Genomic DNA, 12,534 nt, shown 5'->3' on the forward strand with positions numbered 1-12,534 from the left:
TGGGAAAGCAATCTTGGTTTTTCTAAGTGGCTCGCTGCGATGTAGCTTGATGGTGATGGTGTCTGCTTTAAAAAGGGCACAAAAGGCAGAATCAACATATTGAAAGTGTACCCTTTGACTTGTTTCTATTCGTAAGCTTTAAATACAGTTCAAGCTCAATGTAGCGCGCATGGATATAAAAATTTTCTCGGCATTTTCAGCACGTGACGAATCTGTGCTTATTGGAAAATTGGATATGACGAATGAATCTTCATGTCAGATGCAAAATTATCGTGACAGGGTTCGACTGCACGTACGCGGCCACTCCACTCCAGCCACTCAGTTGTCGCCTGGTTTTATCAGGATTGGATGGTTGTCGGAGTTCTCCCACTTCATACACGTCCGATTTTCCTAATTCCCTAGGGACTGTGAGAACATCCAAAAAATCGTAACAATTCGAAAAGCTTAGTGCATACCTTTTACTGCCCCCAAGGGCTCGCATCACCACAGGCATATCCGAAATACCATATTTACACGATTGTAAGTCAACCACTCTTTTTTTAATTTGAAAGTCTGAAGTTGGGGGGTCGACTTACAATTGAAACCAAAACATGGCCCCGCCAAAAAAGCGAGACCAACGGGAGCTACAACGTAGTTACAATTTTATGTGTGCTCTATGGCTCTACCCGTATCTTTTCGCTATCCCGCCTGTTTGTTCACTTTACGTTTTACAGTTTTACAGTGCACGCAACACTCATGGGGGGGGGGGGTGCCGATAGTTGAAGGAAGCGCCACTGTTCCAATTTGCGGCAGCACCCTCAGAATGGCGGCGCTTGCGGGGAGTATCGGTAGTTCATGGAAGAGCAGACATCGTTTCTCGTTCTCTGTTGAAAGGCATTGGCATTGGTTTGACGCATTCCACTTGACTGCCGGCTACGTGCTACTTCTATGCTTCCCCAGTCGTCATGAGTGCTCCAGGCCCACTAATTGTTCGGCGCTCGTTCACAGCAGCGTTCAAGAGGGCTGCCATCCTTTACACCGAAGAAACAAATCGCTGCGCAGCGGGCAGCAATTTCGATGTTTCTGAACGGGTGGCGCGAGAGTGGAAACTGCAGCAAAGCGAAATTTTCACCTGTGACGGCAAGTGAGAAATTTCCCACGTGCCGAAGTCCGGACTGTTTCCGGAGCTGTAGGCTAAGCTTGCGGCATACGTCGCTGAAATGTGTGACAGGTCCCTGCCAGTGAAGTGCGACATGGTCATGAAAGAAGCCCGGACCTTCGCCTTAATTTTAAGGCCCTGTTCCGCTGTGAGTGCGAGTGGCTGGCGGCAGAAGACCGCGAAATTACGCCAACCAGACCTGTCAAAAGAGCCTCCCTGACGGCTGCGTGTGGTTGGGTGCATTCGGCGTTGGCTGCTGTTCCACAAGATGTCCTGGTGCAGTCGTTTGCCAAATGTGAAATTTCGCTGGACCACAACGCGCTGTGGGACCGCAGCAATGATGACGATGGCAGCACTAGTGAAGACGCGTAGTCCAGTGACCATGTCAGCTACTAATAAATTTTCGTTATTGAATGTTTTTTTGTTTGTTTGTTTCTTTTTTTCCTGTCACGCGATATGGGAGGGGGGTCGACTTACAATCATGTAAATACGGTAGCTCTGAAGGCTTGCCAGTGCACTTACAGGTGTATCGGTGGTCGTACTCCGACCAGAGACGTTAAGTGCACGTATATATAGTTAAAGGGGGGGGGGGGGACATGAAAACTTTCTTTCATGCGTTCTTGGATTCAAGCGTTGCGTACAGCTTCAGGAAGCACAATACACACCGCGGGATTCATATATACCCGATAAATAATTTAATAATAGCATTATTATACCGAGCAATTTCTGTTTCTGGGCTCCAGGTAATGATATGACGTCATAGGAGAAGAAACGCAACATGGCTTGGTCACATGGGTCGCAAAAAATAGTGACTTAAAGCTATGCTGTGTCATCTGCTCGTGCATACGTGTGCTTTGCCAGCAGACGTAAACAACTGGTGACTTGAAGTGCATGTCGTGATTATTATAATTGTTGCGAACAGCGACAACAACGGTAAATAAATATTGTGGCTTGTGCGAGTCGGTGATTCTTTCCGAAGCGCTGTCGGCTTTAGCTTTGAAGTGAACCGGAAAAGGCCTAGCGACGATATCAGCGACGCCGAACGATCCGCAGCGGTGAGGCTGCCGTAGGTCGCTGATTGGCTGCTTCGCCATACGGCTACTGCACAAATGGGTTCCAGTCCGATCCTCTCTACGGCAAGGAAATCTCCCCGTTCGCGAGCAAGACCGCCGTTGCATGGCAGCCCGTGAATGGCAAACGGCATGCGGCGATTTGCCATGCCGGTAACATGGACAAGCCTTCACACGTTGAGAAACACCAAGCGAACGAGATCGCTCCGAGCTGCCGAACTATGTGACTCGCAGGTGCTACGTCAACTGCTCTCCGCTACAGCACTGTGCATGTCTCTGTTAGCCAGGGGCCAGGGTTTAGCTCGGTTAGTGTTCTAGAAGCATGTAGCATAAAGAAAGGATTTTTAGAATGACAGAAAGCTGACCTAGTTGGTAAGGATTCATAATGCAAACAAGAGGTAAGGCGTTCAGACATGGACACAAGAGGAGAGAAGTGGACAACACGAACGCCACATATCCTAGTCCCTTTTGGAGCCGGCCGTCTACGTTACCGGCCCGGCAACTCGCCGCATGCCATTTGCCGTTCGCGGGCCGCCGTGCGGCGTTCGTGTTGTCTGCTTCTCTCCTTTTGTGTCCGTGTCTGCACGCCTTACCCCTTATTTGCATTAAAAAAGGATTTCTATATGCCTACTGAAGGCTATGCTTGGTCACTCGATTCAGTAGGCTCTGTAATCGGCATTTCACCGCTAGTTGTTGTACGTCACGTTTTTGTGCTAGTGTGCTATGACGTCAATATTTTTGTTCCCCTGCTGTCACGTCGTAACAGCCGCGCTAGCGATGGGTCTCGACCATGACAAGGAGCTTTTAATGATTTTTTGGCGGTGAATTAAAATTATTTTCAAATGTTTGCAGCGTCCAATACCTCGTTGTGGGTGTCCTCGCATACAGAAGCAACCTACAACAGGCTTTTTGTAGTCTCAAAATTTGGTGTCTCCACCCCTTTAAGGAATGCATAGTGTGTCCTGTGGCGGCGTCTCCTTTTTGCTCTTGGTATACTTCACCCAGTGGTGGGAACGTTACAATTGCTCCAATCTGCTTCAGTTCGTTAAAGCTGCTGCATCTATGCTACAAATCTAACTGCTCCAAAGCTGCTCCAGGACAAGCTGCACCACGCAGTCTCTGCCACAGCAAAGAGGAGTTGCGAATGTCAGGTGGCAGTTGCCACCATGTTATGCAGAGTCTGTAGCAGTTTTGTAGCTTCCTTGCTTAGAGCCCGAGAAATTTTATCAGTGCGTGTCTTTAAAAAATTTGGACAACTCGCTTGCTAAATTGTGCTGCGAAACCGCATATAATTCTGTTGTGTGATATTTAATGTTGTTATGGCTCATGATATTCTGTGTGCCAAATTCCATTAGGTTCAATGATACGAGTCTACAAAATATTGCAGTTGCTGAAGCAGTTACAGTGAATTGAAGGTGTGTACAGGCCTAATTGCACAATATGCGAAATGTCTGGCATATTCATTTGGTCAACGCAAAGATGCTTTAAAGAGGTCAGCAAATTGGATTTGTTGTTTCAAGTGGCTATAAGTTTGTGTACAGATTTATAAGGTAATCATTAAAGGGACTGACAACCGATTTTTAAGGGCCTAGTTTTTTTATGGTGGAATTCAAAGCTCACCTTCGGTAGTGTTTACATCTGCAGCGGTTACTTCCAAAAGTGCGTGAATATTTAATAAGCAGAATTTTTTTTTATCTGAGCAGCCTCTACAATGTACGAGTCCCTTCTCCAGCAGTGCCGAGACGTTAGAGCAATGTCGATAGCCTGCCTCGCAAATTGTGAAAGCCATCCATAATTCTGCTTTTACAGGGGTGAGCGCAACTGTGATCAATGACTTTTGAAAATAAGCTGGTGCAATAAGTTTGCATTGTCATACAAACATTTCTTATATTTGTACCAAGTTTTTCCTCAAGTACACACCTACGTCATGGTTGGCTGGCTCCCGTCGTCGTCCTGTCGATAGACGAGCCAAGCCAACTCATCGAAAACGAAGGCAAAGGCAGCGCCACTGTTCTACTCATTACAAACAAAGGCCTGTGTGCACATTGTAAGTTGGAAAAAAAATTACAACCAAAAAAAAAAAGTTTACTGTATTTCAATGCTAATAAAAAGACCAGGAACCGCACACACTTGTAAAGGTCATGTGGTGGTCCTCTTATGCAGCTTCACATTTTTGCTGCGTGGGGCACCAAAGGTCACTTTTCATGATGTTTAGGAATGAATTAAAAATATAAAGCCACGTTTGATGAGAAAAACATGACTCATTTTAGCCACTACGATAGGGAATTGTTCCATCAGTGGGTTATCTCCATTTATGTTCTGAGCGGTTGTCGGTCCCTTTAAAATACATCATGTGAACAGTGAGCTGCTTTATTGATTGCTGGCTACATTTACACGTGAGTACAACAAATGTTGATTAATTGTAATTTCTTCATCTGAGGAAATTGAAAGCAATGGCAAGGGTCCTAGGGAAGATGTCTCAAACGTTGGCAACGCATTACTTCTCTCGATTTAACGAAGTCTTTGCACATCGCACAGGCACTTCGGCAACACCTTCGACACGCCGCGAGAGCGACCGGCGCCAAAGCAGCGGCGAGAAAAATTCAACGCTGTACCATTTGCCGGCGCGGCACCTTCTTGTCACCCGCGCTGGGTGCGTTCCATTCGTGATCGAGGGGCGCTCGGAAACATGTAAGCAGGGCTGACAAGCGACAGCCAGACATAGCAGTGCTGTACAGTAGAACGCCGTTGATACGATTTTCAAGGGGCAGTGGGAAAAAAAGAAACGTAACAGCTGGGAAAACGTAACAGTGAGGTAGGCTGCAAATGGTCCACAGCAACGTCAAAAATGGCTCAGTTGTTGTCAGTCAGTACAGTTATTAGACATCTCGGTGCTCTCGCTGTAACTGGTGACGGGGCGTGTAAAATGAACGGGGAAAGCTCCACTTAAAGGCCGCGAATTGGGTCAAAAATTGTATTTTCAGTTTTGTCAATTTGCTGTTCGTGAGACGCTTCATTTCCATAAGGTTTTATAAGATTCCCCAATAAATACGCTTTGAAACGTTTTTTCTTGATTTCTCAAAAAAAATTTTGACTGACTTGCAGTTTTGGAGATCAAATAACTTATGTTCCATATGAACTATCGTAATAGCTCTTATTTTTACCTAAAATGTAAATGCATGGAGTGTATGCCAAGCCTAATTTTAATGTAATATTTTGTCACATTCTTTTTTACAAATCGCGTTTCACATGTTATGGTGGCATTTCTTTCAGGCAACATTGATAAATTGGCCCAGGACATTGATTTATACCTCAGCACATGCCTCAGACATGCTAGATAAATTCTGTAACCTAACCACTATATTTACATTCTCCTTCTTTTTTTTTTTTGGCGGATGCTAATTTTTTTCCAAACGAAAGAACCCATTTTCTATGGTATATCAGGAACTGTTGGCCCTATGACAAAAATAATTACATCTTTGTAATCGGCACATCGAAATATATAATGTGCGAAAATTGCACTAAGATCAACCCATAAATAAAAAAAGCTGTCTTTCAAGTGTAGCCTACCACTTTAAGGGACAAGTAAGATTTTCTGCGACAGTGGCCCCTTTGTACTTCTCATATGCTTCACAGCATAACACTACTTTATTGCGGCGAAGCTGACCGAAGAGAATCGCCAATTAAGCAATGCATATTGCCGGCCCCAGAATAAATGTGGCCCTGCAATTGGAGGATTTGGCCCAGTGGGCTTGGTTCCCAGTAGGTTTTAACAGATGTGCACTTCTTGGGGTGCTTCACCAACTGCTCTTTTGCATGTTTTCTCCCAATATGTTCATTCAGCCCCTGGCTTGTGCAACATATCTGTTGCTTGTTGCAACATTAAAGGTATCCTTGTCTTCGAAGCAAAGTTTGCAAGCAAATGTTTTTCTGCACTGCTAAATTTGTGACTGCAGCGGGGAAACGCAGCGTATTACAGGGTACATTACAGAATGGCACCTTATCGAATGGGAACATAGTACATTGGAGTCAATGGAATGTAGGGCAGGACCGCGAAAACAGGATGTTGCAGCTGGAAAATTCAACGGCAAGGAACGTATTAATGGGGTTTCGCTGTACTTGGTCAGCATTGCAGAGTTGTCGTCGTGGCAGGAGTTTAGCAGAAGCGTAGTAGAAAAGTACATGCGGCGCACATTTTCGCAGACTATTTGTGTGTTAGTACGTTGTGAAAAAGCTTTATGCGGCTGCCATGCTTTTTATACATTTGTCGTCTGTACTAGCTAGGAGAGGAAAAAATCCCTCCATGAGAACTCTGTGGCTGGGGTGTTCAGCTGCTGAGCACAATCTCAAGGGTTTCAGTTCCTGCTACCATAGTGGTCGCACTTCAGCGGAGGCAGAATGTGAAACTGCTCGTCATTACCATGCTTTCGATGCTCTTTAAAGAAACCCAAGATGGCCAAATTAATCTTCAGCCCTTCCCTATGAAACGTCTCATATATTGTTAATGTCCTAATGAATCAGAATATAAGTGAAACATACTTCTGGAACAGCTGACCAGACAGTGCCTTGTGATTTGTGTAAGGCAAAGCACCTGGCCTGCATGGACGTAACACAGGGAGTGTTACTTGTTACCAAAACCAAAAATCTTTCAAGTGAGGCGCAGATGGCAACTACCTTCCGTTTTCACGATTCTGTGAATTATGAACAGCGCAGTAGTGACACAATCTGTCCTCTGTGTGCTCGTCAGGAACTGCCATCCAGCCACATGTGTGCCGATGGTTTGCGTGGTGCCGCATTTTTGCTGGCTAATGACTGTTGTGCTTCTCTGTCTCAACCAATGGCCTTGGTAATTAGATATCTTGGCACACTATAAGTGCTGAAGGCCTTATGTTTGCGCTTTAGTGGCGATGTTTTTGTTCGTCTTTCTAGCGCTGTGCTGTTCAGGTAGTGCGGATGTCTGTGTCAGTACTTGCATGTATTTATTGAAATGGTAATTAGGCACTTATTCACACTGCAACCAGCAAAGCCTTGATGCAGGCAAAGTTGTGTGCACTAGAAATCGAAAGACGTGCTCTATATGAACAAGCTTGTGGCTCCAAGTTTGACTTTGCTAAATCACTTTGGCGGGTATTTGCATTGACATCTGCTCTTTTATATGAGACCATCTGTAAAATGCGTTTCTGAAGGTAATTTCCTTGTGACGATGGTTGCCACTTGCATTCATTTCTTGCACATTTTTTTCCTTGCACTTGTGCAGGTGACACAGGAACTGTGACTGCCATAGCACAGAGCCGTATCCGTGATGGTGAACTTCACAGCAACAATGGCTCATACTCAGCGCGCAAAAGCAAGCGGTCTCGCAACCATGTGGATCCTACCGTGATGGCTGAACAGATGACAGGCCACCGCGGCAGCGACTCCATTGACACGCTGCTGGCTTACATCTACTCGGATGACAAGAGTGGAGCCCCGAACAGTTCAAACAACGGAGGCAACAGTCTGAGCACGGAGAGCCGCAAGGGCAAGAACATGCGCAAAGGTGCTGCCTCGTCTTCGTCAAACTCCAGTGGCGCCAAGAACTCCCTTTCGAGTCCGCCACCGGGCCAGGCTGATGAAAAGGAGGTGGTGCATGAGGGCTTGTCGGAGGACGTCATCAACAACAACTTCGACTCCTCACATCGACGAGCAGTCTTCGAGGATGCTCCGCTTTGCAGCGGTGGAAGTGGCGGCAGCCCAAACGAGAAGGAGCGCTCCTTCTCGCCTAGCTTCTACTCAGACTACGGCACTGAGACTGAGCTCGCTGGGAGCTACAGGGTGGACCTGTCATCCTACTCGGACGTCGACCAGATCCAGGAGTCGGAGTTCAGGCTAGTCACAAAGAAGCAGCGGCGGAGAGCTCAGCTGAAGAAGGCAGCGACCACAGTGTATGAGGGCTTCCACAGGCCTCTTGGAGGAGGAGGAGGGGGTAGTGCAACAGGATTTGGCAGTTCACAGGGAACCGCCATCACTTCTGCTACTGGCAATGGACCAGTTGAGGACTCAACAGTGCGGAGACCTGGTGTGCACTCGCTGGAGAGCCTGTCACAGCCACAACAGCAGCAGCTGCAGCAACAACGCAATAGCGTTGGTGCACCAAGCATCCGGCCAGAGCCCCCCGCCACGGTGGTGGGGGGCGGCCGCCAGCACAACTACACGGGCTCGGCGCCGCCTTCCGAGCCGTCTTCTCCAGAGAACTCTGACCTGGACAGCGTCCACTCGCTGCCAGTGAGCAGTGGCAGTGGCGTGGCTGCCACCACGGTCTTGCAGACGTCGTATGCTGACATTGCACGCATGTCTTGCCGGCAGGGCCGCGGCGGAACTAGTAGTAACGGTGGTGGGGGTGGTGGTGCTGGTGCCGCTGCAGCAAATTCGTCACCAGGGGCTGAGAACCCAGCAGCTGTAGTAGTGCCTTCACAACAAACGGCAGTTCGGCCAACTAGTCAAGGAACGGAGACTCTGGCGGCGGCTACGAGCGCGGTGGCGCCCACGGCAGGTGGCCTGGCCACGATGACTGCGAGCGTTGGCGGTGCACGCGAGAACGTTTCGTCGTCCTCCACAGAGCATTATCAGAGTGGTGAGGGTGACAGGTCAAGCAGCCCTGCGGTTGTGCTCCTGGATGACATTGGCGGCACGCCACCCACGACACTTGGCGAGATAACTTTCGGTTTTGATGTGAACGAGCAGCTAGTGCAAATGAGTCTGAACAGTCAGTTCCAATGTGTGCCTTCAGGGGGAACTCTTGGGGAAAGGGGAGAGCCTGCTGCCACAGCTGCTGCTGTCGTGGCTCCTCCTCGCTTTGACGGGCGGCCTGAAGAGCTGGGCAGGTTCAACCACAGGGACGTGGTGGACTTCCTGGACTGGGGTGAGCACTTCTATGGCCTTATGTGTTGGTTACTCTTGCATTTACACTTACTGTGGCGACTTACTGCTGTAGAACCTTGGTGATATGATCGCGCCTGATATGAATTTTAGAATAATGTAAATTTCCGAAAGTCCCAGTCCAAGTCCATTAGCTTACTTGTTAAAGTTGGGAACAGATTTTAGCGCCGCAGCAGATGATAGGAACAATCGAGCCGTTGCACCCTATCTGGTGGAGCAGATGAGGAATGCTTGGTGCACCGGTAGTGCCAGACACTGGCTGTTCTCAGGCTAGCTGAACAGGCACGCCGATGTGCCGGTCGCATTCCTATTGTAAGGGCAGCCTACATCACTCTGCGACTCCACCAGCACGCATCTTTTTTGCCCCCCTTCAAAAAGGAAAAAGAGAAATGAAAACAATTTTGTTCTGTGCAGCATCATGCAATTTTTTGGCCGTTTTCTAACACTTTGCAACTCTGAGGAGCTGTCACACGCATGCTAGTCTTCACACTCAGGCCATCAGCATAATCAGCAACATGCGCTTCCATGTGTAGCTTTATCTCTATTCCGTGCCTGTTTAGGTGCCTGGTGACAATTCCAAACTTTTCTGCCTTATCACCTGTCAGATCACACCATACAGAATAGCTTCACTGCTTCAAAGAAACAGATCCCCTTATCTCGCACAAATCATGTCTTTATCACCGTCGGGTAGCAGCTAGGACACAGCAACAAAAACTAGATAACCAGGCAGATCTTGAAATTTCGGTCACAGAACACTCAAAACAACTGTGCCAGTAATTCAAATTTGCATTGGCCAATAGGAGTGCTTGCTGCCCACTGTGTGACTGCCATAACAAATTGCAGCATTAGTTTTCTCTTCCTGCGCTTACTCTTGCTACTTTTATTTCTGCATGGAGAAATACAGCGGTGCTATGGCTTTCTGAATATATGGTCGCTCGTATTTACGGCAATATCAAGATGTCAGTGCTGTGTCTATGGAAAGCCATGCTTATGCAATAGGCAGGGTGCCTACCAACCGGGACGGGACTTTGAATAGTCTGGAAATACTCGGGGAGAACTCAGGGAATTTGTGCTTCTGTCAGGGAAAATTAGCTGTAACTTTATTGAAAGGGAACGAAAGTCGTGTTAATGCTGGCCTTTGTAACAGAGGAATCGCAACGAATTGGGATTGATGCCGTGTCATCGTTACGGTGTATTGCCAGAGTAGTTAACCGATTTTCCAGATGCCCGATAATTCGCACGGCTTCGCGGCACCCCCAAGTACTCAATATAGTCAATGTATATTGCCCTGACTGTAGGTCTGAAATGGTGTTAATCAAAGCCACCACCACCGCCGCCATATTGATTATCTCGCTGCCTCGAACCGGAATTCGGCTGCTTCTACGTTCGCTATTAAGCTTCTTACCCTGCAGTGCCATGTTTTTATTGAAAGAATTCGCCACTGTGAGCAATGGCACCGACTCTGCCTTTGTAATCCTCGCGATTGTCTTCCAAGCTCGCAGAGTACAGCACGTCGCGTAATGCCAGTTTCTGAAAGTTGGCTTCGCCTCAGTACAGAAGTGTTAGGCGGTGAAGCATAACAAGTGCGGGAAGGGGCAATTGTCACGGGACACAGTATGTATTCCTTGACTATATATGCGTGCACCCCCGTCTCCTGTCACAGTACGAGCACCGATATGCCTAATAAGTGTACTGGCAGGCCTTAAAGGAGCACTGACACAAAAATTTGAAGTCGAGATAACTTGTGAGATCGATTTAGTTGGTCACACACACGTCTATAAAATATCAGCGGCGAATATCGCTTAGAACATATTTAAAATCAATTTTAAAGTACGTGCGCCCAGCCAACCGCAAAACAGAGCACCTCGCGACATCGACATCAACCGGGATTGTAAATAGCCAAGAAAACCCTACGTCATGTGGCTACGTCACGAATTTTCGTTGGTTGCCATGCGGCTTACGTGTGCTCTTCTCCTCTGTTGTTGCTTGTTCTAGCTGTTGTACTCGTAGTGGGACGCTCTCCGTGTCGCTGCAACTGCAGTTTTTGTCGTGTCCATCGGGATATTTCCCACACTATCAGCGTGACTGCACTGCCAAAACGTTCAACGCCGATTTGTTGTGCCTTACCATTGATTGTGGCCGATGCGAGGGTTTTGTTGAGGTTCGTCCTCGCCATCGCCGGCCGCAATATCTGAGTCACTAAGTGATTGGCCACGTCTAAAGCGCGAGACACATGGCGCGATTTTCCGTGCGATCTGTAGTACGGCGCGTCGTGTGCGACTTGCCGCATGCGGTGATTCGGGACACATGGTACAATTGAGCGAGCAGCGGCCCAGAACCGGCGCCCCTGCGTGGAAGTTCGGAATCCTGCGTAACTTCGAACAGAAAGTGAAAGCAACCGTATTTGCACAGCTATCTTGTTTGAAACAAACGATGACAATATAAACACGTCTATGCGAGCACTGTAGATGTGTTTCCGCAAGGCCGCGTTAGCAGTATCGGATCCGTTGACAGCCGCCGATGTCCAAGAGCCGGCAGGCATAGCTCGCTGGCCCATCGAATCCGACACCGGTTGCGCTTGTGACACGATCGTTTGCAGCTCGTATAACGAAGCGCCTATTTTAGTCGGCACAACGTGTACACAGTTATGTCACGCTTAAATTGCAGAACATTTGATTTCTTTGGCGCCAACAGAAGCGAACGAGCATGCCAAGCGAGCTTGCGATCGCTGGGAGACGATGTAGGCCTAGCTTGCCGGCCGTCTATCCGGGGCCGAGGGTACTTGCGATTCGTCCGCAGCTTGTAATCAAGCGCCTAAATTCGTCAGCACAATCAATGCCTGAACATTTATGTTTCTCTTAAGTGAAAATACGGTTAGTTTTCCCGGAGCCGTTAGTAGCGATGAGTAAACAGGCCAGTCAGGCGAGCCGCTTCGTATACAGACGATTGCTGGCGCGTCTGCGCTTACCGCGTCGGAGTAGAAATCACGCCAACGATTTACTATTTCGCACAACGCTTTTTACCTCGCACTCTTTCGAGGTCACTTTATTCTAGGAGTTATTTCGTGTCAGAAACAAATTGTAGCCCATTTATGCGCCGTCGTCAGCGGCGAAAGAGGCCCGCGTTTCGACCAGAAAAAAAAAAAAGACATGATCGGAGCGGCGAGGCGCCTGCTCTCCGGCCCCGCCCCGCCGGGCCACGTGGCCATGACGTTCACGCTACCGGCGCTGTCGTTGGCTGCGGTCGTCCGACCGATGCGGCAGTCGCACGACAATACGCCATGGCTTTTTGCGCACACGTGACCACTTTGTTTACACTCCCGTTTGCCCCATCTCGTTGCTCTCTGGAACCGAAACTTCGAGTGGTCGCTACAAAAAAGACTGCAAATAATTACCTGTCGCGCTCTAA

The 12,534-nt window shown here is 48.1% G+C and overlaps 1 protein-coding gene across 4 annotated transcripts in view; it reads left to right on the forward strand.

The window, feature by feature from the left end:
* LOC142575606 (uncharacterized) overlaps positions 1-12,534 on the forward strand; it is a 51,242-nt gene that overhangs the window by 26,206 nt on the left and 12,502 nt on the right. For 3 of the 4 annotated variants that reach the window (XM_075685098.1, XM_075685095.1, XM_075685096.1), the window contains 2 exons: positions 4,747-4,899; positions 7,466-9,109. In XM_075685098.1, the coding sequence (XP_075541213.1) occupies positions 4,747-4,899; positions 7,466-9,109 (1,797 nt within the window). The remainder of the gene's footprint in view (positions 1-4,746; positions 4,900-7,465; positions 9,110-12,534) is intronic. The other variant, XM_075685097.1, reaches the window with a different exon arrangement.

The sequence above is a fragment of the Dermacentor variabilis genome, chromosome 3 (genome assembly GCF_050947875.1).
Source record: "Dermacentor variabilis isolate Ectoservices chromosome 3, ASM5094787v1, whole genome shotgun sequence".
Classification (NCBI taxonomy): Eukaryota; Metazoa; Arthropoda; class Arachnida; order Ixodida; family Ixodidae; genus Dermacentor; species Dermacentor variabilis.